Source organism: Erythrolamprus reginae, chromosome 7 (genome assembly GCF_031021105.1).
Source record: "Erythrolamprus reginae isolate rEryReg1 chromosome 7, rEryReg1.hap1, whole genome shotgun sequence".
NCBI lineage: Eukaryota > Metazoa > Chordata > Lepidosauria > Squamata > Dipsadidae > Erythrolamprus > Erythrolamprus reginae.
Window position 1 is genome coordinate 45789469 of NC_091956.1, and position 26307 is coordinate 45815775.

General features: G+C 43.6%; 1 protein-coding gene across 4 annotated transcripts in view; it reads left to right on the forward strand.

Annotated features, from left to right (window-relative positions):
• Positions 1 to 26307, forward strand: part of CEP44 (centrosomal protein 44) — a 54113-nt gene that overhangs the window by 24185 nt on the left and 3621 nt on the right. For 3 of the 4 annotated variants that reach the window (XM_070757470.1, XM_070757472.1, XM_070757471.1), the window contains 6 exons: positions 3220 to 3367; positions 3804 to 3950; positions 10755 to 10862; positions 17322 to 17471; positions 18269 to 18478; positions 21510 to 21585. In XM_070757470.1, coding sequence (XP_070613571.1) covers positions 3220 to 3367; positions 3804 to 3950; positions 10755 to 10862; positions 17322 to 17471; positions 18269 to 18478; positions 21510 to 21585 — 839 coding nt within the window. The remainder of the gene's footprint in view (positions 1 to 3219; positions 3368 to 3803; positions 3951 to 10754; positions 10863 to 17321; positions 17472 to 18268; positions 18479 to 21509; positions 21586 to 26307) is intronic. The other variant, XM_070757473.1, reaches the window with a different exon arrangement.

A 26307-nucleotide genomic window follows, 5' to 3' on the forward strand; every position in this document is an offset into this window, starting at 1 on the left:
GGGGGTGGGAGGCACTGTTCTTCATTGGTTCTCCTCCTACCTCTCTGGCCGGTCGCAGTCGGTGTTAGTGGGGGGTCAGAGGTCGGCTCCGAGGTCTCTCCCTTGTGGGGTGCCTCAGGGGTCGGTCCTCTCCCCCCTGCTATTTAATATCTACATGAAACCGCTGGGTGAGATCATCCAAGGACATGGGGTGAGGTATCATCAGTATGCTGCTGATACCCAGCTTTACATCTCCACCCCATGCCCAGTCAACGAAGCAGTGGAAGTGATGTGCCGGTGCCTGGAGGCTGTTGGGGCCTGGATGGGTGTCAACAGACTCAAACTCAACCCGGATAAGACAAAGTGGCTGTTGGTTTTGCCTCCCAAGGACAATTCCATCTGTCCGTCCATTACCCTGGGGGGGGGGAATTATTGACCCCGTCGGAGAGGGTTCGCAACTTGGGGGTCCTCCTCGATCCACAGCTCACTTTAGAGAACCATCTTTATTTTTTTATTTTTTTTAAATTTTATTTTATTAATAGAGTTGAAAGCGACCGTTAGGTCATCGAGTCCAACCCCCTGCCTGAGCAGCTGTGGCGAGGGGGGCGTTTGCCCAGGTTCGCCTGGTGCACCAGTTGCGGCCCTATCTGGACCGGGACTCATTGCTCACAGTCACTCATGCCCTCATCACCTCGAGGTTCGACTACTGTAATGCTCTCTACATGGGGCTACCTTTGAAAAGTGTTCGGAAACTTCAGATCGTGCATAATGCAGCTGCGATAGCAGTCATGGGCTTACCTAGGTATGCCCATGTTTCACCATCACTCTGCAGTCTGCATTGGCTGCCGATCAATTTCCGGTCACTATTCAAAGTGTTGGTTATGCCCTTTAAAGCCCTTCATGGCACTGGACCAGAATATCTCCGAGACCGCCTCCTGCCGCACAAATCCCAGCGACCGATTAGGTCCCACAGAGTGGGCCTTCTCCGGGTCCTGTCAACTAAACAATGTCGGTTGGCGGGCCCCAGGGGAAGAGTCTTCTCTGTGGTGGCACCGACTCTCTGGAACCAACTCCCCCCAGAGATTAGAACTGCCTGTACTCTCCCTGCCTTCCGTAAACTCCTTAAAACCCACCTCTGCCGTCAGGCATGGGGGAATTGAAACACCTCCCCGGGCATGTTTAATTTATGCATGGTATGTTTGTGTGTGCGTCTGTTAGTATATGGGGTTCTTTTAAATCTTGTATAAATTTTAAAGTTTTCTGATTATTTCTGATTTGTTCTATCTTGTTGTGAGTCGCCCCGAGTCTTCGGAGAGGGGCGGCATACAAATCTAAATAATAAAATAAATAAACAAATAAATAAACTTGGAGCTTAGTGCAGTGGCGGTGGGGGTGTATGAAAAATGGAAGCCCCCAGCTGCTGCTGCTTTTCACTCTTCCCCACCTGCTTGTTCACTCACCCGGTTCTTCCTGGTGAGCAAATTGGCCCTATTGAGTTATCCTGTGATGGCTTAGAGGCACTGAGTTGTCAGAAGAGACTTGGTGAGCTGGCTATGCCAGATTGGCCATGCCAAGTTGTCCGATTCCAATACAGAAAAAAGTCTGTATTTTTTCATTAGTCAATTTTTCTGTCCGGTTATAATTAGAAAATTAAATAAGAAATAAACAATAATTGAGAAATAAAAGCTGTATATTAAAGTTGAATACAGTGATCCCTCGAGTTTCGCGATCTCGAGTTTCGCGAAATGCCATATCGCGAGTTTTCAACCCGGAAGTAAACTCCACCATCTGCGCATGCGTGCCCTTCCACGCATGCGTAGATGGTGGAGTTTCCCCGCCGGGCAGAGGCTTCCCTGGGTCTTCCCCCTCTTGCCCTGGTAAGACAGCATCGGCACGAGCAACGGCGTGGGCGGGCGGGGGCGGCACGCGCGCGGGAAACCCCACCTCCGCCTCCCAGCTGGGAAGCGGAGCCAGCAACAGCGTGGGCGGGCGGGCGGTGCGCGCGAGCCTGGGGACACCCTAACTCTGCTTCCCAGCGCGCGCGCGTTGCTGGGGAAAGCGCGCGCGCGCTTGGGGACTCCCTAGGTCCGCTCCCCAGCTGGGGAGGGAGTCCCCACCGCGCGCGCGTTGCTGGGGAATGCGCGCGCGCTTGGGGACTCCCTAGGTCCGCTCCCCAGCTGGGGAGGGAGTCCCCACCCCGCGCGCGTTGCTGCGGAATGCGCGCGCGCGCTTGGGGACTCCCTAGGTCCGCTCCCCAGCTGGGGAGGGAGTCCCCCACCCCCGCGCGCGTTGCTGGGGAAAGCGCGCGCGCTTGGGGACTCCCTAGGTCCGCTCCCCAGCTGGGGAGCGGACCTAGGGAGTCCCCAAGCGCGCGCGCTTTCCCCAGCAACGCGCCACCCCCAGGCGCGAGCAACGGGGTGGGCGGGCGAAGGGCGGCCGGCAGTGGAAGCAAAAACACCATCTGCGCACGCGCAGATGGTGTTTTTACTTCCACACCGCTACTTCGCGAAAAATCGATCTTCGCGAGGGGTCCTGGAACGGAACCCTCGCGATGATCGAGGGATCACTGTAGTCTCTAATAAGAGTTGGACTTTGCCAGTTCCTTTGATCCCTGTGTTGTTATAAAGTGAAAAAAATCTGTTAGAAAACAGATTTGTCATCCTATTCATTTATAAATGAATCATAATAAAATAAATTTGTTTCCATGCCATAGCATTTATTTTTCAATAAGTATTTAGCTAAGATTACATTCACTCCTAGAAGATTTTTAAACTCTTGATTGCTATTATTGTTTAAACAGATTGTACCATTTTATTTAAGATACTAAGCTTTAATGAAATTCAGAATACAGTATTTAAAACAGACAGCACATATCAAGTACATAGCAATTGCAACATCTTTCTCCATATAAAAATTACTTTTTGCATCCTTTTAATAAGGATGCAAAAGGCAGGGAATGCTTTGTTTAAAGGTAAAACATAAATCCAGTCCTCTTTTGAGAAAGGTTTAAGAAATAATCCTGTTTCAATTTTTATTGTTTTTACATGTTAAAAAGTAATGATGCACTCATTCCCCAAAATGCAGAATAATGATTCTGAAAACAGAATATAAAATAGTCTTACTTAAATGTATCCATGGTCTCCTGATGGTGTTTCAGAAATATAGAAATAAATCTACCGTGATAAAGGGGATATAAAGATTTATCAGTAATTTCTTATCTTGTTTTTTCCACTATTACAGGTTGGCAAAGGGTGATCCGTCTGTATTTTTGCCAATCATTAGCTACTGTTTCACATCATTCTCAACATATATTGCAGAACTTGTAATGGAATCGGGGCTGGAACTTACAGCAAAGAATGATTCACGTTTTGTTGATGCTATGTATAAGGTATATACCTTAAATATGCTAATGTGACAATGTTACCATTAATAGTAAATGAAGAAGTAAAAGTGTCATTATACCTTGAAATTTAAACATTGTTTAAATTTTATTGCATTATGGCATAGTGTTATAAGACCACTAACTTGGATTTCTATATGCTGTCCTCTAGCTAATATCTCTACACAGAGGATGCTTTGCTTCCCAGAGCGTCCTAGAATATTTGGTTATTTATTCTTTATGCTCAAAGAAAAGTGCTCTTTTTTTTGTGCAGAGAAAGTGAGAATTAGAACAATTCCTCTGAACTCAGAGAAAGGGTCAGGTAAAGAAGCATGCCTCTGGTATTTTATGGAAAGGGGCTTCCCCATACCTACTGTAGCTGAGCAGACATATAAATATCACTATCATTAAAATAAATTCCATTTTTTAAATCTATTTTCTGCAGCTTCTTCGTGATCAATTTCAGTACAAACCAGTCCTGTCAAAACAGCAGTTCCTTCAATATGGCTTTGCAGAAAGAAAAATACAGATTGTTTGTGATATTATTAGTTACATTTATAAAAGGCACAAAGAATTCAGTAACCTCAATAAGGTATTAAAATTTATTTTGTTAGCATTTTAAAGACAATACTAGTCTGGATTTGTGTCAACAAGCTCAACCTCAACAAGACGGAGTGGCTGTGGGTTTTGCCTCCCAAGGACAATTCCATCCAATTTCCATCTGTCCGTTCATTACCCTGGGGGGGGGGAATTATTGCCCCCCTTAGAGAGGTTCACAACTTGGGCGTCCTCCTCAATCCACAGCTAACATTGGAACAACATCTTTCAGCTGTGGCGAGGAGAGCGTTTGCATAGGTTCGCCTGGTGCACCAGTTGCGGCCCTATTTGGACAGGGAGTCGTTGCTTATGCCCTCATCACCCCGAGGTTCGACTACTGCAACACTCTACATGGGGCTACCTTTGAAAAGAGTTCGGAAACTTCAGATCGTGCAGAATGCGGCCGCGAGAGCTATTGTGGAGTTACCTAGGTTCGCCCATATGTCTCCAAAACTCCGTGGCTTGCATTGGCTGCCGATCAGTTTCCAGTCACAATTCAACGTGTTGGTAATGACCTATAAAGCCCTACATGGCATCAGACCAGAATACCTCTGGGACCGTTTTCTGCCGCACGAATCCCAGCAGCTGATAAGGTCCCACAGAGTTGGCCTTCTCCAGGTCCCGTCGACTAAACAATGTCGTCTGGTGGGCCCCAGGGGAAGAGCCTTCTCTGTGGCGGCCCCAACCCTCTGGAATCAACTTCCCCCAGAGATCAGAATTGCCCCCACCCTCCTTGTCTTTCGTAAATTGCTTAAGACCCACCTATATCGCCAGGCGTGGGGGAATTGTGACACCTCCCGCAGGCTTACAGAGTTTTATGTATGGTATGCTTGTGTTGTATGTTTTTTTTTTAATGACGCGTTTTTAGATGCTTTCTTTTAATTATTATATTTGTTACACTATATTGTTTTTATTATTGTTGTGAGCCACCCCAAGTCTATTGGCAGGGGCAGCATACAAATCTAATAAATTATTATTATTTTTATTATTAATAAAAATTGTTAGCATTTTAAAGAAAAAGCTAGTTAATATCAAAATACTGTTTAATAACTCACATTTTCATTTATTAATGTTTTAATTAATAATCTTTCTTTTAACCCTGCTGTTCTGTTCGAAAAAACTTCCTAATGTTATGTTCGGGTCACATACGACCCGGACCAAAAACTCTTCATTTGAAGTGCTTATGTTTGGTCAATTTGAAAACTTTTTTCACTTGGAAAGTACTCTGAACATTTCTGCACACAATGATATGAAAATTGAAATGAAAAAAGTAAATCTTATTGGTTTATTTTGCGGATATATTGCATGCCCCCCCCCCCCCCCGTTTTTGTGAATTTTTTCAATTTATGGATAGTTTTGCTTGCAAAATCCATTCTATTTTACGAAAGTTGGTGTGGAATTGGTAGCTTGAACATTTCTGAACATAATGATATGAAAATTGAACTGGAAAAATTGATGCATATTGGTTTATTTTGTTGATGAAATGCATGCCCCTCCGTTTTTTTGAAATAGTCTTCACTTTATGGATAGTTTTGCTAGCAAAATACATTCTATTTTACTAAAGTTGGTGTGGGATTGGTAGCTTGAACATTTCTGAACATAATGATATGAAAATTGAACTGGAAAAATTGAAAAAATTGAACTGGAAAAATTGAAAAAAATTCACAAAAATGGGGGGGGCGTGCATTATATCCGCGAAATAAACCAATAAGATTTACTTTTTTCATTTCAATTTTCATATCATTGTGTGCAGAAATGTTCAGACTACTTTCCAAGTGAAAAAAGTTTTCAAATTGACCAAACATAAGCACTTCAAATGAAGAGTTTTCGGTCCGGGTCGTATGTGACCCGAACATAACATTAGGAAGTTTTTTTGCCCAGCAAAAACTAAGCCCCCCCCCCCCCCCCCAAAAAAAAAAAATTCTCATAGAGAGAACCCCTGAAATGATGAAAAGTCATGAAATTTCAAGTTTCAGATATGCAGGGAAAATGTTTTACAGGGACTCAAACTTGGTTTCGGGTCACATACGACCCGAACAGAACAGCAGGGTTAATTTATATACCACTTACTAAACACACTATGATTCAGAGTTTTTTTTCTTTCTGGTGTTTGGAACATTTCAGTTTTATTAATTTTATTCTGAGTATAAGATTCACTGGAGTATAAGAGGCACCTTAGTTTTGGGGGAGGAAAAAAGGCCTCTGACTCACAGAAAATAGCACAGTACAGATGATATACACTATTTAGTGTGTATTTCTGTGCATATATGTCTGACCCATAAAAATAGCAAAGAATTAGAGAAATGTATGACAATATATTAATGCCAGAAAGTTTTCTTAAATGTGGGTCATGCTAACTCCTTCCAAATATTTAAATACCGTATATACTCGAGTATAAGCCGACTCGAGTATAAGCCGAGGCACCAGTTTTGCCACAAAAAAAGGGGAAAACTTATTGACCCGAGTATAAGCCGAGGTTAGAAAATGCAGTGGCTACTGGTAACTTATAAAAATGGAAACCAATAAAATTACATTAATTGAAACATCAGAAGATTACATGTTTTAGAATATTTATTTTAAAGAAAACCAGTAAACTAGCTCTGTAAATTTAAAACAGAATTCCTTCTCATCATCTCATCATTAATTGGATTTACATTATTGTTCTGTTTTTATATATGCTGTGAGCCACCCTGAGTCCTTGGAGAGGGGCAGCATACAGATCCAGTTAATTAATTAATTAATTAAATAAATAAATAAATCTGTATATCCAAACAAAGCTTCAGCATTAGCTGCTGTGAGGTTATCAGCATAGAAAACCAGATAGGTAGGTAGGTAGGTAGGTAGGTAGGTAGGTAGATGATAGATAGATAGATAGATAGATAGATAGATAGATAGATAGATAGATAGATAGATAGACAGATAGACAGACAGACAGACAGACTAGTGAGACAAGCAAAACTTGCAAAACACAGACAGCTCTTGTGGTTTTGTATCCTAAATATGCAGGTCCTATTAAGAATCAAACTCATTTTTAAAATATGTAAAATGCTTCCCCTCATACTTGTTAATTGAAACTTGCTCTCAAACCCACTTTATAAAAGGCAACTTTTAAAGATCCACAAACACACTTTAGGAATTCCTGTCTAGCTCTTGCCTTATTAGTTCCTATCCAAGCAAGGACAGCAACTACCACAAAATACCATTTTTTAAACGGTTTAAATCCTTTCAAAGGAGGGGGAGGAGAATCAGACAGCAGGGAGCCTTTTTAATCCAGCTAAGGGCAATGTAGAGGGAGCAAGGAATAGTTACGGTAAACCTGTTGACAAATACACACAGGGAGTAAAAAAAAAAAGCCTCCCGGTTTCAACAAGGGAAAAAAGGAGGCACTTTGGCCACACCCCCACTCCTTCAAAGAGGTAGCTGGCTTTTTTCACGGTGGGGGGGGGAGGGGGCATGCACACACCCTCTAAAATTCATCCTCCCCCTTTTTCTTTGTTGCCTTGGCTTCCCTTTCATTCCCACCCCCACGCTGCTCTAGGGCTTCCTCCCTCCTGCCGACTCAGATAGGGTTTATTTGTTGACAAATACACACAGGGAGGGAGCAAGGAGTAAAAAAAAAAAAAGCCTCCCGGTTTCAGCAAGGGAAAAAAAGGAGGCACTTTGGCCACACACCCACTCCTTCAAAGAGGTAGCTGGCTTTTTTCACGGTGGGGGGGGAGAGGGGGCATGCACACACACACACACACACACACGACCTCACTGGCTTCCCATTGCTTTTCCCCCCTCTCGGTTGGAGCACTTGGCTGGCTCCTTTGCTTGAGCCAGGGAGAGGAGGCACCAGCCCCACCCCTCCCACAGCTCCTACGGCAGAGGTCCCCAACCGCCGGTCCGCGGACCGGGACCGGGCCGTTGGGGTTTTCCAGCCGGTCCGCGGCGCCGCTGCCCTCCTGGCAGAGGACATTATGCAGGACAGGGTGGGGCGTCGGGCAGGGCGGGGAGAATCAGGAGGCTCCTTTGGCGGCTGGGGGCTGCCTGGCTTTGTGATTTTGGCTGGGGGGGAGTTAGGAAGGTCCTACTTCTCCCCCCCCCCAGCCAAAAACTCAAAGCCTATCTGCTGGATACGGGCGATGAGCGGGACGAGCGGCGCCGAAGCCGGTGGCTGTGGCAGCTGCTGCAAGAGGCTTCCGCGCCGCTCTGTCCCACTCATCGCCCGTATCCAGCAGATAGGCTTTGAGTTTTTGGCTGGGGGGGGGAGAAGTAGGACCTTCCTAAGTCCCCCCCCAGCCAAAAACTCAAAGCCTATCTGCTGGATACAGGCGATGAGTGGGACAGAGCGGCGCGGAAGCCTCTTGCAGCAGCTGCCACAGCCACCGGCTTCGGCGCCGCTCATCCCCGCTCATTCCCCGTGTCTGGCAGAAGCTGCTGCCCGAGTGCTCTTGGCTGGCGGGATTCAAAGTGCTGGGGTGGGGGGTGTCCTGACAGCCCCCCCACCCCAGTGCTTCGCCTCCCGCTGGGACACCCCCCACCCCAGCACTTTGAATCCCGCCGGCCAAGAGCACTCGGGCAGCAGCTTCTGCCAGACACGGACAATTAGCGGGACGAGCGGCGCCGAAGCCGGTGGCTGTGGCAGCTGCTGCAAGAGGCTTCCGCGCCACTCGTCCCACCCATTGCCCGTATCCAGCAGAAGCTGCTGCCCGAGTGCTCTTGGCCGGTGGGATTCAAAGTGCTGGGGTGGGGGGTGTCCCAGCAGGAGGCGAAGCACTGGGGTGGGGGGGGCTGTCGGGACACCCCCCACCCCAGCACTTTGAATCCCGCCGGCCAAGAGCACTCAGGCAGCAGCTTCTGCTGGATACAGGCGATGGGTGGGGACGAGCGGCGCGGAAGCCGGTGGCTGTAGCAGCTGCTGCAAGAGGCTTCCGCGCCGCTCTGTCCCACTCATCGCCCGTATCCAGCAGATAGGCTTTGAATTTTTGGCTGGGGGGTGGAGAAGTAGGACCTTCCTAACTCCCCCCCAGCCAAAATCACAAAGCCAGGCAGCCCCCAGCCGCCAAAGGAGCCTCCTGATTCTCCCCGTCCTGTGGAGAAGTGTGGAGGGCTGCGTCACTAAGCTCCACCCCTCCATAACCCCACCCCCATATGACCAAAGCCCCGCCCCCCGGGCCGTGGAAAATTGGTCTAGCTTAAAGCCGGTCCCTGGTGCAAAAAAGGTTGGGGACCTCTGTCCTACGGCATGCGAGAGGGGAAAAAAGCTGGTGCCTCCTCGCTCTGGCTCAAGCAATGGCGCCCTCTTGTGGTGACTTTGTCAATGACCCGAGTATAAGCCAAGGTTGTGTTTTTCAGCCCATTTTTTGGGCTGAAAAACTCGGCTTATACTCGAGTATATACGGTAGATCTATTCCAAACATAACTAAATCAGGGTTTAACTTAGCTACCTTATCTTAATACTAAAACAGGGCACTGTTACATTTCAGGTTATGCTTTCATAAATCTTTAAAATTGATGTCGCTTTCTGGAAGTATTATCTGCTATTTAAAAGAAGATAAAATAGCACTGGGCCTCGTCAGATAAAGCTTCTTCATTTTGTTAAGTTGTCTGGAACAATAATAAAGCAGCTTTTAAAAATAAGTCGAATAATTTGAACATTCTATAGGCATTTATAGTTATTGACTTACCTCCTTGCATATTTCATCCTCTTGGGGGGCAAAAAGGTGTGGCTTATACATCTGTCTTGTAGTTAAACTTGCAATAGTTTTAATAATTACTAAATTAGTTGTGAATTTATTCAAATTCAGGAAAAAGATTTATTTCAGTAATTGCTTTATGTGTGAATGTTTCCACATGTATATAGGCTCCCCAAAAATTATCTATCCCCAAATTGTCAGAACATTGCATTTTTCTCAGAATAGTTTTTGGAGTGATAGTTGTCATTCCTCCCATATTATCTGCTTGCTGATGCTATTCCATTAGTGCTCTGATTGGCAAAACCATGGCACTCATGCCACAGATTGCACGTGGAGCCATATCATATCAGCACGCTAGACTCTACCCTATACCAGCTCCAATGCACATGTGCGTGCTGGCCAGCTGATTTTCATCCTTGGAAAGGCCGTTTCACCATCTGGACGCTTCAGGGAAGCTTTCCTGAAGCCCTGGAAGCAATAAAATACCCAACGGACAAAGCAGAAGTTAGGAAAAAATGCACTTCTGGTTTGCCTTTGTGCTGTTTTGTGCATTCTAGAGGGTTAAGGGAAGCTTTCTGAAGCCTCGAAGAGTACGTATTGCAAAAAACAGCACAATAGGCAAACCGGAAGTGCATTTTAAGAACTTCCGGTTTTCCGGTTGTGCTATTTTTTTGCACTCCAGAGCATCAGGAAGCTTCCCTGAACCCTCCAGAGTGCAAAAAACAGCACAATGCCAAAATGGAAGTGTGTTTTCTGAACTTCCGTTTTGCCAGTTTGGGCAATTTTTTCACATATCAGAATTCAGTAAGGCCTGTGCACATGGGCAGGGGGCAGCACAAGGGTGAATATGCGAAGGGGGGAGGGAAGGGGTGTGGGCACATGCACACATGCTAGCACACACACACACACACCATTGGCACAAAAACCAAAAAAGGTTTTCCATCACTTCATTAGTGTATTGACATGATTGATATTAATACCAATATTAATATTAATATCATCCATCATATACTTTTAAGATCCTGAATTTCAGTAGACTGATGTAATAAACATACTTCGTTTTGCATAAAATGCAAACATTATCATAACTCTAGATATTGACTTTTTATATCTTATAGATAAAAATTCAAACAGAAAAAAGAACCCATTTGGTTAAATCTCTATCCCACACAAGTTTTTCTAATCAGCCTATTACTGTAGCTGTCAGTACTGTGGATTTGCAGCAGGTAGGAATATTCAATATTTTTTAGTATAAGAGTTAAATACTTTTCATGTCATTTTAAAATATTATTTTTATCCTAATGGATATTTTGGTGTTCCCAGATATTTTTATATGTTTTATCTGTTTTCAGCATAAGTAACTTTGTTGTTAATAATAATGTTCAGGGAGGATGTTAACTGATTTATTCTATTTTAATGAACTGATTATATAATTTCTTTTTTTAACTTTGCATCTTTGTACTGTAAGATGACTTTCAAATGTTCAGAATATAATCAATCATTTTTTATTATAGTCACAGGACAGCATTACAGATAAAAGCATTAAAAACAATGATAAAAATAAAAATAGCAATAGCACTTAAGCTTATACAGTATACTGCTTCACAGTACTTTTCAGCCCTTTCTAAGTGGTTTATAGAGTCAGCATATTGCCCCAAAATTTGGGTCCTCATTTTACCCCCCTCAAAACAATAGAAGGCTGAGTCAATCTTGAGCCTAGTGACATTTGAACTGCCAAATTGCAGGCAACTGGCAGTCAGCAGAAGTAGCCAGCAATAGTCTAGTCTAATCACTGTGCCACTGTGGCTAAAAAACCGGACAAAATAATATATTAGTAGTAGTGGATTATCATTAGCTGTTCATAATTTAGATCTGTTCTTCACTGAATCTTAATCAGTTTAAAAACCCTGCTGTTTCCCTCGGATCTAATAGGACCCGAAATGAAGTTTGAGACCCTGTAAAAAATTTTCCCTGCATATCTGAAACTTGAAATTCCATGACTTTTTCTCAATTGAGGGATTCTTTCTAAGGGTGGTGGGTTTTTTTTTGGGGGGGGGGGGGCTGTATAGTTTTTTCTGGGCAAAAAAAGTTAGCAATGTTACCCTCCGGATCCTTTTAGACCTGGCGTATAAAAGGGTTGGTTCTAGCTACTAGAATGGTCTTTTTGAATATTTTTTTCACTAGTATACTAATTTCAACATTTCTGAACACAATGATATGAAAATTGAATTGAAAAAAATTAATGCTTATTGTTTATTTTGCTCAGAAATGCCACCGCCCTGTTTTTGTGAAAGTTTGTTCATTTTCATCTAGATTAGGCTGCAAAATCTTACTTTTTTGACCATCTTTGGCATTGAAATACTAATTTGAACATTTCTGAACACAATGATATGAAAATTGAAATGAAAAAAAATAATGCTTATTTATTTTGCTCAGAAAAGCCACCGCCCCGTTTTTGTGAAAGTTTGTTCATTTTCATCTAGATTAGGCTGCAAAATCCTACTTTTCTGACCATCTTTGGCATTGAAATACTAATTTGAACATTTCTGAACACAATGATATGAAAATTGAAATGAAAAAATTGATGTACAGTGATACCTCAAGATACGAACCCCTCGTCTTACGAACATTTCAAGATACGAACCCGGTGTTTAAGATTTTTTTGCCTCTTCTTCCGAACTATTTTCACCTTACGAACCCAAGCCGCTGCTGCTAAGATGAAGGGGTTTCTTTTTTTCCACTTTTTTGAAGAAAGAAAAGGGAGGGGTGGCTTAGAGGGAGGAAAAGACTTGGCGTTTTTGCAAGCACTGAGGGGAGTGTCTTTTTAAGAAAGAAAAGGGAGGGGTGGCTTGAAGGGAGGAAAAGACTCGGCGTTTTTGCAAGCACTGAGGGGGGTGTCTTTTTAAGAAAGAAAAGGGAGGGGTGGCTTGAAGGGAGGAAAAGACTCGGCGTTTTTGCAAGCACTGAGGGGGGTGTCTTTTTAAGAAAGAAAAGGGAGGGGTGGCTTGAAGGGAGGAAAAGACTCGGCGTTTTTGCAAGCACTGAGGGGGGTGTCTTTTTAAGAAAGAAAAGGGAGGGGTGGCTTGAAGGGAGGAAAAGACTCGGCGTTTTTGCAAGCACTGAGGGGGGTGTCTTTTTAAGAAAGAAAAGGGAGGGGTGGCTTGAAGGGAGGAAAAGACTCGGCGTTTTTGCAAGCACTGAGGGGAGTGTCTTTTTAAGAAAGAAAAGGGAGGGGTGGCTTGAAGGGAGGAAAAGACTCGGCGTTTTTGCAAGCACTGAGGGGAGTGTCTTTTTAAGAAACAAAAGGGAGGGGTGGCTTGAAGGGAGGAAAAGACTCGGCGTTTTTGCAAGCACTGAGGGGGGTGTCTTTTTAAGAAAGAAAAGGGAGGGGTGCCCCCCTTGCCTTTCTTCCTTCCCACTCACCCTTTAGCCTAGCCTTGCTTCTTCCACCCGCCCCCTTTAGCTGCTCCTCCCTGCCCTCTGTTCGCCTCCCTTCTAAAGTTTGGGATTTTCCTGAAGGATTTGCACGCATTATTGGCTTTTACATTGATTCCTATGGGAAACATTGTTTCATCTTACGAACTTTTCACCTTACGAACCTCCTCCTGGAACCAATTAAGTTCGTATCATGAGGTACCACTGTATATTTGTTTATTTTGGTCAGAAAAGGGCCTCTTCCCCACGGCTGTGTGCACTTTTTTCAATTTATAGATAGAATAGCCTGCCAAATCAGAATATTTTCACCATCTTTGGCATTGGCATACTAATCTGAACATTTCTGAACATAATGAATTTTTAAAAAAAATGTTTTAAACACTTGGAGTCCTCCGGGTCAAAGGTTGGTTCTAGCTACTGGAATGGTTTTTTTGAATACTTCTTTTGCTAGTACAGTGGTCCCCCGATTATTGCGAGGGTTCCGTTCCAGGACCCCTCGCAATGATCGGTTTTTCGCGAAGTAGTGGTGCGGAAGTAAAAACACCATCTGCGCATGCGCAGATGGTGTTTTTACTTCCGCCGCAGCAGCGAGGAGCCGAAGATTGGGGTTTCCCCACCGCCCATGCAAACTCCTCGCTGCCGCTCGCCCGCCCTTCGCCCGCCCACGCCGTTCGCTCGCGCCGCTTCCCAGCTGAGTCCTGAAGCCAATTCGCTTCAGGACTCAGCTGGGAAGCGGCTCGAGCGAACGGCATGGGTGGGCGAAGGGCGGGCGAGCGGCAGCGAGGAGTTTGCGTGGGCGGTGGGGAAACTCCTCGCTGATGCCCGCCGCTCGCCCTCCCGCCAGTAAGAGGGGGAAGACCCAGGGAAGCCGCCCAGCAGCTGATCTGCCCGGCGCCATCTACGCATGCGTGGCCATAGAAAAAAAAGGCGCACATGCGCAGATGGTGTTTTGACTTCCGGGTTGAAAAATCGCCATATAGCCGTTCGCAATGATCGGGATCGCGATACCCGGGGGATCACTGTATACTAATTTGAACATTTCTGAATACAGTGGTACCTCGAGATACGAGTTTAATTCGTTCCGGACCTGGGCTCTTAAGTCGAGCAGCTCTTATCTCGAACGACTTTTCCCCATAGGAATTAATGTAAATAATTTTAATTGGTTCCAGCCCTCAAAAAACTCACAAAGTTAGTCTAAATTATGCAGAAAGACATGTTTTTAATGAAGAAATGTACATGTACATATAAATGAATAATGAAGTTTCTTTCACTTAACTTGTAAACTTTCTTAAACTTTTAAATTTACATATGTTCAACTTCTCTGCCACCCAATCCTGTAGGACAGAGGTCCCCAACCCTTTTTGCACCAGGGACCGGCTTTAAGCGATCAAGAGAGGAATGGGTGAATGAATGGACGGAGGGTGGGAAGGAAGGAAGGAAAGAGGGAAGGGACAGGAACAGAGGAAGGAAGCAAGGAAACTTATGAAAGGGGAGAGTAAGAGAGGAATGAGTGAAGGGAGGGAGGGAGGGAAGAAGGTGGGAAGGAGAAAGAAAAGAAGAAATAGAGGAAGGGAAGGTAAAAGAGAGAAAGAAAAAGAGCAAGAAAGAAAGAAAGAAAGAAAGGGGGAAGGGACAGGAACAGAGGAAGGAAGCAAGGAAACTTATGAAAGGGGAGAGTAAGAGAGGAATGAGTGAAGGGAGGGAGGGAGGGAAGAAGGTGGGAAGGAGAAAGAAAAGAAGAAATAGAGAAAGAAAAAGAGCAAGAAAGAAAGCTGCAAGCACCCCCCGAGCCCCCCAGGCCGGCTGCAACCTTTTAAAACACGCGCGCCGCTTCACAGCTGTCTCCTGAAGCCGAACGCGGAAGTTAGCGTTTGGCTTCAGGAGACAGCTCCTTGGCGCTTGTATCTCGAATTTGGGCTTGTAAGTAGAACAAAAATATCTCTCCCCTCCCAGCTCTTATCTCGAGTTGCTCTTAAGTAGAGCAGCTCTTATGTTGGGGTTCCACTGTACAATGAAATGAAAATTGAAATGAAAAAATTAATGCTTATTTGTTTATTTTGCTGAGAAAAGCCTGCCCCCCCCCCCCCCCGGCTGTGTGCAATTATTTCAATTTATAGATAGATTAGCCTGCAAAATCCTTTTTTTTTTTTCATTTCATTTTTCATTTGTTTGTGATCAGGGATGTTCAAATTAGTATACTAGCGAAAAAGGTATTCAAAAAGACCATTGCAGTAACTAGAACCAACCTTTTTATACTCTGAGTCTAAAAGGACCCGGAGGGTAGCAAGTGCATAGTAAATGTGAGGAGACTAGCAGGGTTTTAAGAAGTCTGTGTAAAGACTTCAGAATATTGATCAATGATTGAGGTGATAGAATGAAGATCTATTGATCTGTTACCCTCTCCCTAAAAGTACTGAATCTGACAATTATGTCATTTCTTACCTTATATTAACAGTCTCATTTTTTATCTTATATTAACAGTCTGCTAATGGATTATTTTTCACTGAATGAGGACAGTCATACAAAGATTGCTGCCCAGGAGAATTGACATTTCTATTCCACTCTGATTAATGTATAGCAGAGACAAAGATGCTGTATAGGAACAATTACAATTGATATTTTAAAAATAGGACTCTCTTTTATTAGAGGATTAGAATTGCCCCCCACCGGGAGATTAGAATTGCCCCCACCCTCCCTGTCTTTCATAAACTACTCAAGACTCATTTATACCACCAGGCATGGGGGAGTTGAGATATTCCTTCCCCCTAGGCCATTACAAGTTATGCATGGTATGTCTGTGTGTCTGGTTGGTTTTATAATAAGGGTTTTTAGTTGTTTTATTATTGGATTGTCACATGCTGTTTTTATCATTGTTGGTAGCCACCCCGAGTCTACGGAGAGGGGCGGCATACAAATCCAATAAATTATTATTGTTGTTGTTGTTGGTTGTTGGTTGTTTTTCAATCCCAACAGCCGAGAAGCCCCCCGGCTGTTTCAAAAGGCGATGGCCGGGCGGCAGGGCTTCTCAGCGTCCTCCTGAACCAGAACGCTAAACCTGAACTTTTGCCGAACTTCCGGGTTTGATGTTCGGGAGAACGCCGAGAAGCCCCCCCCCCCCCCCCCCGGCTGTTTCAAAAGGCGACAGCCAGGCGGCGGGGCTTCTCGGCGGCCTCCCGAACACCGAACCCAGAGGTTCGGCAAAAGTTTGGGTTCGGCGTTCGGGTGCGGGAGGATGCTGAGAAGCCCCGCCGCCCGGCTGTCAGCTTTGCAAAAGAGCCGCAGAGCTGTCGGGCCAGTCGGGAGGCTCAAACAGAGGTGGGGAATCCCAATAGGGAATTCCATGGGCGGAGCTTTGACATCACGAAGACGTCCTTCCTGGCCGGCCGAAATGTGGACTCCAGCTAGGACATCTTCGTGACGTCAAAGCTCCACCCATGGAATTCCCTATTGGGATTCCCCACCTCCGTTTGAGCCTCCCAACTGGCCCGACAGCTCCGCGGCTCTTTTGCAAAGCTGACAGCCAGGCGGCGGGGCTTCTCAGAGTCCTCCTGAACCCGAATGCTGAACCTGAACTTTTGCCGAACCTCCGGGTTCAGCGTTCAGGAGAATGCCGAGAAGCCCCCCGGCTGATTCAAAAGGCAACAGCGGGGCGGCGGGGCTTCTCGGCGGCCTCCCAAACGCCGAACCCGGAAGTTCGGCAAAAGTTCGGGTTTGGCGTTTGGGTTCGGGAGGACACCGAGAAGCCCCCCGGCTGTTTCAAAAGGCAACAGTGGGCCACCCAAACCCGAACCTTTGCCAAACATCTGGGTTTGGCGTTCGGGCAGCGGGTTCATAAGATGGAAAAAGTTTGGAAGAAGAGGCAAAAAATTTATGAACCCCGGGTTCGTATCTCGGAAAGTTCGTATCACAAGGGGTTCATATCACGAGGTACCACTGTACAAGAAAGCATATTAAGAAATCATATCCACTACTAACCACATATTCTGTGAAATTTATGAATTTATGAACTTGAAACTTAAATTCATTCTCACAATTATACAAATGGGACTGATGTCCAAGCAAAAAGAGGAAATGACATATCTTGCCCTCGAGGCTTGAGATTATCTGTCTGTGTAACATTAAGGAAAGCAAGTATTTCTAGTGAATATCAGTGCAAATATATTGCACAGATACATTACATCAAAATGCTTTTAATTGAATCAATTTGTTTAATACATCATTTACTATTAAGGGGTCTTTTACATGCACAGAAACCTCAAGTAGAGCATCATAAAAGTGTAACTAACATGCATATCCCTGAAGATATCAGTGAAACACTGCAGGAAATGAAATATTACGTTGTAAATAAGGTTGAGGTTTTGGACCATGGCATTGATGTCTTGGATAATATAGATGTACAGGTAAGACCATTCTTACTTTCTTAGGTCAATTTTGCTTGTTAAAATGACATTTGAAAAATCAATGTTTGTAAGTAGACAATTCATAATTGAGTAAACATTAATATGAATAAAATTATTTAGATAAAAAGCTTTTGTATTACTATTTTGAATTGAACAAATTGATTATGTCTAAAGAATAAATACAAATAATTGGTTCTAGATTTCTATATGTTTTGTTGCTTTGACAAGACAATCTTATGGTGCAGGAAAGCATGAAATATGATATAATACGCTCCATTTTCCCGCCTCACTTTTGTCCTGTGGAAGTTCACCAGCACTCAAATGTAACTCAGCCATGGGATCAATGAAAAGATAATATACTGCTCAAAAAAATAAAGGGAACACTCAACACATCCTAGATCTGAATGAATAAAATATTGTCATTGAATATATTATATTATTTAAGTGTTCCATTTATTTTTTTGAGCAGTGTATATTCTATCATTTATGTCTTTAAGGCAATGCATGTCGGGTAATGAATGTTTTGCTACTAGTAACTATCCTTTCTTCTACAGAGCAGATCTAAAATAAAATTTGAACTGGCAACAGGTTCTGTGTGAATTATTAGAACTTTCACTACTTGTCTTGTTATTTATAGATTTTGTGGTGTGAATGCTAGTACACAAGGTTCTAATGAATGAACCAACACTGGATATGATTTCTGATTTCATGTGGAAGTCTTTACATATTTCATGTAATTAGTAAAAAATCCTAACTTGTGCTATGACTATAGTGAATGAAAATTATGTTATTTTTAGGTTGTAAAGAAGGACAGTCAATTAGAAAACTTGAAGAGTCAGCTTGCTGAACTGCAGCAAAAAATTCATTCATTAAGCAGTGTGGAGGAAAAGTTACAAACTTTAGAGAAGAAACTACAAGGGAAAATTGTTATAGAAGAGAATGAGTGGAATAATCTTTTGAGCCGCGTCCTCCTCCTTGAAACACAACTGTTGCTTCATTCCAAAACAGTATGTTTTATGATGTACTTTCCTTTGTGTTAAAAATTAGAAATACAGAAATCTAATATTTAATATTGTACTTTTAATTTTAAACCTTAGCTATTAATTCAGATAGCACAAACTTTCCCTATTTTATACTGCTAAAATATTATTTTTTCAATTATACTGGAAAACCTGTAGAAACTACTGAAAATAGTTAATGTTAATGTGTGGAATACTGCTGTGTTGGCTGTTTATCACTTTTCGGTATTATTTGAATTTTTTCTTTAAGCAATTTATTTGATTTTTAATATATTTCTAATGCTACGCTGAAATGACATACGAGTTTCTGCTTCTTAAAACATTATTTTAAAATTGTAAATTTGAACCGGAGAATGTATAATGAGGCATTATGTTCGTGTTCAAGATAGGGTCATTGTTGCTTTTCTTAGTGTTTGCATTGTTTCAGGGTGTTACTATCTTGCAAGAGATAGTTTAACAGTTGGCTGGTCACAGAGTTTGATACTATTAAAAGAGAATGACTCTCACTTGGGTTTTATCTCTGAGGGAGAATTAGAAGCTGTATTTCCCTGCTCATAGTATACCACTTTAACCATTATACCCTTCTGGTTCTCTTAATGTTTGAAAGTACATTGGGAATTTAATTACTTTGTTTTTTAATGCAAAGATTTTGAGTTTGTACCAAAAATATCCCACTAACTTTTGTACCATAGAAAAAAGTAATCGATCCAATCTATTAGATTATATGAATAGTATATCTATTATGTTATACTATCGAATGTTATACTATCAAATGTCAATAATTCATTCCATAACTTGGTTGCAACCCGATTTGGTTGTAACCCGAACCTAATTTCCTCACTGGATTGTATGAAAATACGATCAATCCATTCCAGACCCCTGTAAACTGTATATAAATATTGTTTAAGAGTTTTAAACAAATAGTTAATTATGCCATAGAACTCACAGTGTAATAGTAGAAAACAAACCAGGGTATCCAGAGGGGCCTGGCTCATCCTCCTCAGAATCTGACATTACCAGAGGTGAACAAGGAGCGCTCACAACAATCTCCAGTGGAAATCCAAAAATAATCCAGTCTCGATCTTATATCAGCTGTTTTCCGCCTATTCCGTGAGGTCTCTACTATCTTTTTGCTTGTTAGAGCAATCTCTGCTTTCTCCTCAGTCTCCTGGCATGATCCTTATAATTCGATCGCCTTTCCACAGTACGGCTCTCTTTCTTAAGTCTCCACCAATGTCGATCAATCCAAGCTAGATTCCCCTCAATGTCTCATCAATTTGCATCTTGGCTGCTTTCTCCTGCTTCATTCTTTGGAATCGTCTTCAGACCAACCAACAGGTTGATTTCTTCTCAGTCGGCGTAGTGACTCCTCTTGTGATCCGGATGGCTTGCTCAGCCACCTCGGACACTCCAGATCTTCCCCTCTCAAATTGCTTGATTCTTTGGGTCTGCAATTGCCTTGAGGCTGCTAAAACACTGAGAAAAGCTGACATATCCCCAGAGAGACTGAAGGCCACTCAGCTCCAATGTGACATCAAAACTCGAAGTCAGATTAAAGGATAACTTTAACATGGAATGGCAGACAAGAATCCTTGCTTAGGACTTGGCACTGAGAGGAGGGGAGGTGGCGGGGGGAGAGAGATCCCGGCCTCCAAGCTGCTAGGATTCCCAACTGCAGAGCTTGCTTAACTCTGTTCCCAACCCTGAGTCCTTCAGGAGTGGACGACATACTAATCTAAACAAAAAAACAAACCATCACCATGCATGCAAAACAACAGTAATAAAAAAGCTGCGATCAAGGCTTCTATTTCAGGCAGGTAGGAGAAGGGGAGATAGGCTGTCTAGCTTGGGAAAAAGTTAATCTTATAAAACAATTGAGAAGCCAGCGAGAACGAGATTAAAGGGTAACTTTAACGTGGAATGGCAGACTAGTTTGTTCAGCAAATTTTGACTTTCTCTATGGTGCAGAAGGGGAAATTGGCTGCAGCCGTGTTTGATCACCACTTGAGTGTGTTTGTGACCAGATTCAAAAAATTTGTGGATTTTTTGGTTGGAACCTGATTTGGTCATGATCTGAAGCATTTGTGACCAGAGTTTCTACTGTAGTACTGAATTTTTGGTGTGACAAGCAGTAAATTATGCAGTTGTTGCTATATTGGATGTCCTCCGATTTGAAACATGATCTACAGAAATATCACTTTATCTCAGGTAGATCAGTGTTTCTCAGAAGTAAACATTTTGCCCCCCCCCCCAACTCTCCAATCTGGGTTCCAATGGAATTTTAGCATTAATATTTATTAGTTTACTTATTATAAGCTGCAAGCAAACTATTGGCTGGGGAAGGCTTCTTTACCTACTTACCTAGGAGTAAGTCACATTGAATTCACTGAAACCTGTTTTCAGTTACGCGGGCATAGGCTACTATGGTTAAGGCCTTCTTGATGTTTTGGGGTCGCCAGTCTGGCCCATAAGTCTCTCCTCTGCCGGGCACTCACAGTGAATGTTGTGGAAGGAGGCTTTAGGGTGCACACAGCTGCAGATGATGATGCTCTTGCCCTGCCTGTCCACCTTCTCTTCCGGGCTCAGAGCAGGTACAACTGGAAAAACACTCCCCATCTGGGGGAATCAATTGAGGGACCATGCATGTTCCCCGGGGTCACATGTACCTCCTTGGCATCGTTCCATGGTCCTCCAGGGAGGCACGCCCCACTATTTGAGAAGCCCTGAGTTAGATAGTGTTTCAATTCAAAGTTTGAAGATTTCCTCAATCACCTAATTCATGAATTGTGATACTATAACTGCAGAAAATAGGAAGGTTGGATTTATATACCTAAGGCTTTGATTACTGAATTAATGAAAAATTTGAAAGTTAAGGCTATTTAGTTTGCTACTAATATGTTATTAAAATGTTGATAATATAATTTAGTTATTGCAGAAGTAGAACTGAAAACTTCAAAATAATTAATTATTTACAGAATAATTCATGAGTTATTAATGGTAAAATATTTTTCAATTTCAGGCTGATTTATTTACAGAATTAAATACTGTCAGTGAAGAAGAGTCTACAAGCAGAAACACGACAGCGTCTTCTTCTGGTAAGTACTTCTTGCAACTTTCCTCAATCTTTTTTTTTTTGCTCTACAATACTATCTATTTAACCCTGCTGTTCTGTTCGAAAAAACTCCCTAATGTTATGTTCCCGGGTCTATTTGACCCGGACTGCAAATTGATCATTTTAGGTACTTATATTTGGTCTTTTTGAAAGCTTTTTTCACCTGGAAACAAGTTTGAACATTTCTGCACACAATGGAATGAAAATTGAACTGAAAAAATTAATCCTTATTGGTTTATTTTGCACATAAATGTGCCTCCCCCCCCCCCGTTTTTGTGAAAGTTTTTTCAATTTATGGATAGTTTTGCTTGCAAAATCCATTCTATTTTACTAACGTTGGTGTGGGATTGGTAGCTTGTACCTTTCTGAACATAATGATATGAAAATTGAACTGAAAAAAATGATCCTTATTGGTTTATTTTGCTCATAAATGGGCCCCCATGTTTATACTCAAATAGGCTTATACTCGAGTAGGCTTATACTCGAGTAGGCTTATACTCGAGTATAAAATGATATGGTCTTATATTCAAAAATAAACCAATAAGAATCATTTTTTTTCAGTTCATTTCTATTTTTCTTATGTTTAGGATTGTTCAATTTAGTATATCAAAACTTTTGAGTTTATTGATAATTTTGCCTGCAAAATGCATTCTATTTTACTATTCTATTTTGGTGTGGGATTGGTAGCTTGAACCTTTCTGAACATAATGATATGAAAATTAAACTGAAAAAATGATCCTTATTGGTTTATTTTGCTCATAAATGGGCCCCCATGCTTATACTCAAATAGGCTTATACTCGAGTAGGCTTATACTCGAGTATAAAACAATAAACCATTAAGAGTCAATTTTTTCAGTTCATTTATATTTTTCTTATGTTCAGGATTGTTCAATTTAGTATATCAAACCTTTTGGGGGAAAATTCCTTAGGGATTTGTAGCCTTAAAAAATATAAATTGACACGAAATTCAAAAAGGATGGGGGGAGGGGCTTTTTGATCAAAATAAAAATATAAGTCTCAATTCACAAAAACGGGGGGGAGGCACATTTATGTGCAAAATAAACCAATAAGGATTAATTTTTTCAGTTCAATTTTCATTCCATTGTGTGCAGAAATGTTCAAACTTGTTTCCAGATGAAAAAAGCTTTCAAAAAGACCAAATATAAGTATCTAAAATGATCAATTTGCAGTCCGGGTCAAATAGACCCGGGAACATAACATTAGGGAGTTTTTTTGCCCAGCAAAAACTAAGCCCCCCCACCCCCCCCAAAAAAATTCTCATAGAGAGAACCCCTGAAATGATGAAAATTCATGAAATTTCAAGTTTCAGATATGCAGGGAAAATGTTTTACAGGGGACTCAAACTTGGTTTCGGGTCACATACGACCCGAACAGAACAGCAGGGTTAAATATACAGTAATACCTCGTCTTATGAACTTAATTGGTTCCAGGACAAGGTTCGTAACGTGAAAGGTTCATAAGATGAAACAATGTTTCCCATAGGAATCAATGGAAAAGCCAATAATGCGTGCAAGCCCATTAGGAGAATCCAAAATATTAAGGCTTAAAAACAAAAGCGGTGGCCAGACAAAGCTGAGGTGAACAGAGTGGGGGAAGGGAGTCCCAACGAAGCAAGGTGAAAAGAGCCTCTCTTGAGCTCCATGAGTCCCTGCCTCCCGTTTTTTGTCCCCCCCCCCTCTCCTCATCTCCCCCACACCTTTCCCCTCCCTTGAGCTCCATGAGTCTTTTCTTCCCGTTTTTGTCCACCCCATTCTCATTATCTCCCCCACACCTTTCTCCTCTTGAGCTCCATGAGCCTTTCCCTCCCGTTTTTGCCCACCCCAATCTCCTCATCTCCCCCACACCTTTCTCCTCCCTTGAGCTCCATGAGTCTTTTCTTCCTGTTTTTGTCCCCCCTACTCTGCCCAGCAGAGCACCCGTTTTTGCGATCCTGGGATTTCCCTACAGCATTGCAAAAACACGGAAGTCAAGAGGTGGGGTTTCCCATGAAGGGGAGCCTCAGGGGATCCCAGGATCGCAAAAACCTGCGCTTGGCTTGCATCTCAGTGGCGGCGGCAGGTTCGTAAGGTGAAAAAAGTTTGTAAGAAGAGGCAAAAAAATTCCAAACCCTGGGTTCATATCTCGAAAAGTTCGTATGATGAGGGATTCGTATCACGAGGTACCACTATATATTGCATGGAAATTTACTCAAGCTGAATTTTAGTTACTATGGCATATAGTGTAGTCACTTTTTAAATACTGTTTTATCGTTATTTAGCAAGTTATATGCTGTTTTTATTACTGTTGTTAGCCGCCCTGAGTCTAAGGAGAGGGGCGGCATACAAATCCAATAAATAAATAAAATAAATAAATAAATAAAGTTAACTAGCTACCGTATATACTCGAGTATAAGCCGAGTTTTTCAGCCCCAAAAATGGGCTGAAAAACCCGACCTCGGCTTATACTCGGGTCACCACAAGAGGGCGCCGGATCACCACAAGAGGGCGCACCGCGGGAGCCTGTCAGACATTGCTGGCTTGGGCGGGTGTGGGAAAGGGCAAAGTGCGGCGGCAAAGGGCGCTCCAACCGAAGCGGCTGTGGCAAGAGTGGGGCAGTTGCCTCCTCCCCAGCTCTAGCAAAGACGCCAGCCCTTTGCCTTTGCTCTTAGAGCTGGAGCTTCTGTCTTCTTGCAGGTGCCTTCCCTTCCCTGGCTCCAGCAAAGGCGCCAGCCAACTGCTCCGATGGCGTGCGAGAGGGGGAAAAGGCGATGGTGAGGTCGGGGGGGTGGATTCCTGCTTCACGAGTCCCCCCCCTTGCGGCTTCCCCTCGCCTTTTTCCCCTCGCACGCCATTGGGGCAGTCGCGGGGAAGAAGAGAGAGAGGGTGCCTGCATGCGCCCTTTCTCTCTCCCCCCCTCCACCTTGCCGGCTTCCCCTCGCCTTTTTCCCCTCGCACACCATCGGGGCAGTCGCGGGGAAGAAGAGAGAGAGGGTGCCTGCATGCGCCCTTTCTCTCTCTCTCCCCCCCCCTCCTTGCCGGCTTCCCCTCGCCTTTTCCCCCTTGCACGCCATCGGGGCAGTCGCGGGGAAGAAGAGAGAGAGGGTGCCTGCATGCGCCCTTTCTCTCTCCCCCCCTCCACCTTGCCGGCTTCCCCTCGCCTTTTTCTCCTCGCACGCAGCTGCCCTACCCTTCCCACAGCCGCGTCACTTGGAGCCCCCTTTACTTCCCTCTTGGAGCTCCTGTCGGCATCTTGCAGCTGCCTTCCCTTCTCCGGGTCCAGCAAAGTTGCCAGCCAACTGCTCCGACGGCGTGCGAGAGAGGAACAGACGATGGGAAGTCAGGGGGGAGGGGATTCCTGCTTCATGAGTCCCCCCCCCCCGGCCTCACCAGCTTCGCATCGTCTGTTCCTCTCTCGCACGCCGTCGGAGCAGTTGGCTGGCAACTTTGCTGGACCCAGAGAAGGGAAGGCAGCTGCAAGATGCCGACAGGAGCTCCAAGAGGGAAGTAAAAGGGGGCTCCAAGTGACGTGGCTGTGGGAAGGGTAGGGCAGCTACCTTCCCTTCCCCGGGTCTAGCAAAGTTGCCAGCCAACTGCTCCGATGGCGTGCGAGAGGGGAAAAGACGATGCGAAGCTGGTGAGGTCGGGGGGGGGGACTCATGAAGCAGGAATCCCCCCCTCCCGACCTCACCGGCTTTTCCGGAGCAGTTGGCTGGCAACTTTGCTGGTGCCGGGGAAAGGAGGCAACTCACCCTTCCCACAGCCGCTTCACGGTGTTTCGAAAGACAAGTTCTTTGTCATTTCATCATTTAAAATAGCCCGTCGAAGCCGTACATCCAGGAGACCAGCCTGTCGGAAAAAATCCACCTTGCCAAAACCGCACCGCACGTGTTTGTGGTTCACCAGGTGCAGTTTGGCTCCTGTTCTCTCCTTTAGCAATTATTCCAGTTCCCCGTTTGAGCAAAGGGCTTAAGGGATCATTAAGGCATAATAGATGAGTCTGCATATTTTTCTCCAGCTAAATGTGGTTGCTTCATTGTAAACTCTGGGCCGGTGAGAATTACAATCACTTGGCTTCAACTTTTACAATCTTGGAGGCTCAGCCTGGCTTTGGAAGAAACTGGTGAACTTAGCTTCTTGTCATTATTATTATTTATTTTTATTATTATTTATTAGATTTGTATGCAGCCCCTCTCTGTAGACTCATTAGTAGACCATGTGGCTGACATGGACAAAATATAGCAGCAACAACAACAACAACAAAAACAACAACAAAATCAACAAACAACAATAACAGAGTTGGAGGTCATGCTGATAACCTCACAGCAGCTAATGCTGAAGCTCTTCTTTGGATACAGATTTATCTATCTATCTATCTATCTATCTATCTATCTATCTATCTATCTATCTATCTATCTATCTAATTGGATTTGTATGCCATCCCTCTCCAAGGACTCAGGGTGGCTGACAGCATATATAAAAACAGAACAATAATGTAAATCCAGTTAATGATGAGAAGGAATCCAGTTTTGAAGGATTCTAACTCTTAGGTTTTAGCTTTGTTGCTGATTGAGCTACTTTTTTTACTTTTTAATTTATTGTTAATATTGTTAATTTGTTTACCCTCTTTTAAATTTACAGAGCTAGTTACTGGTTTTCTTTAAAATAAATATTCTAAAACATGTCTCAATTAATGTAATTTTATTGGT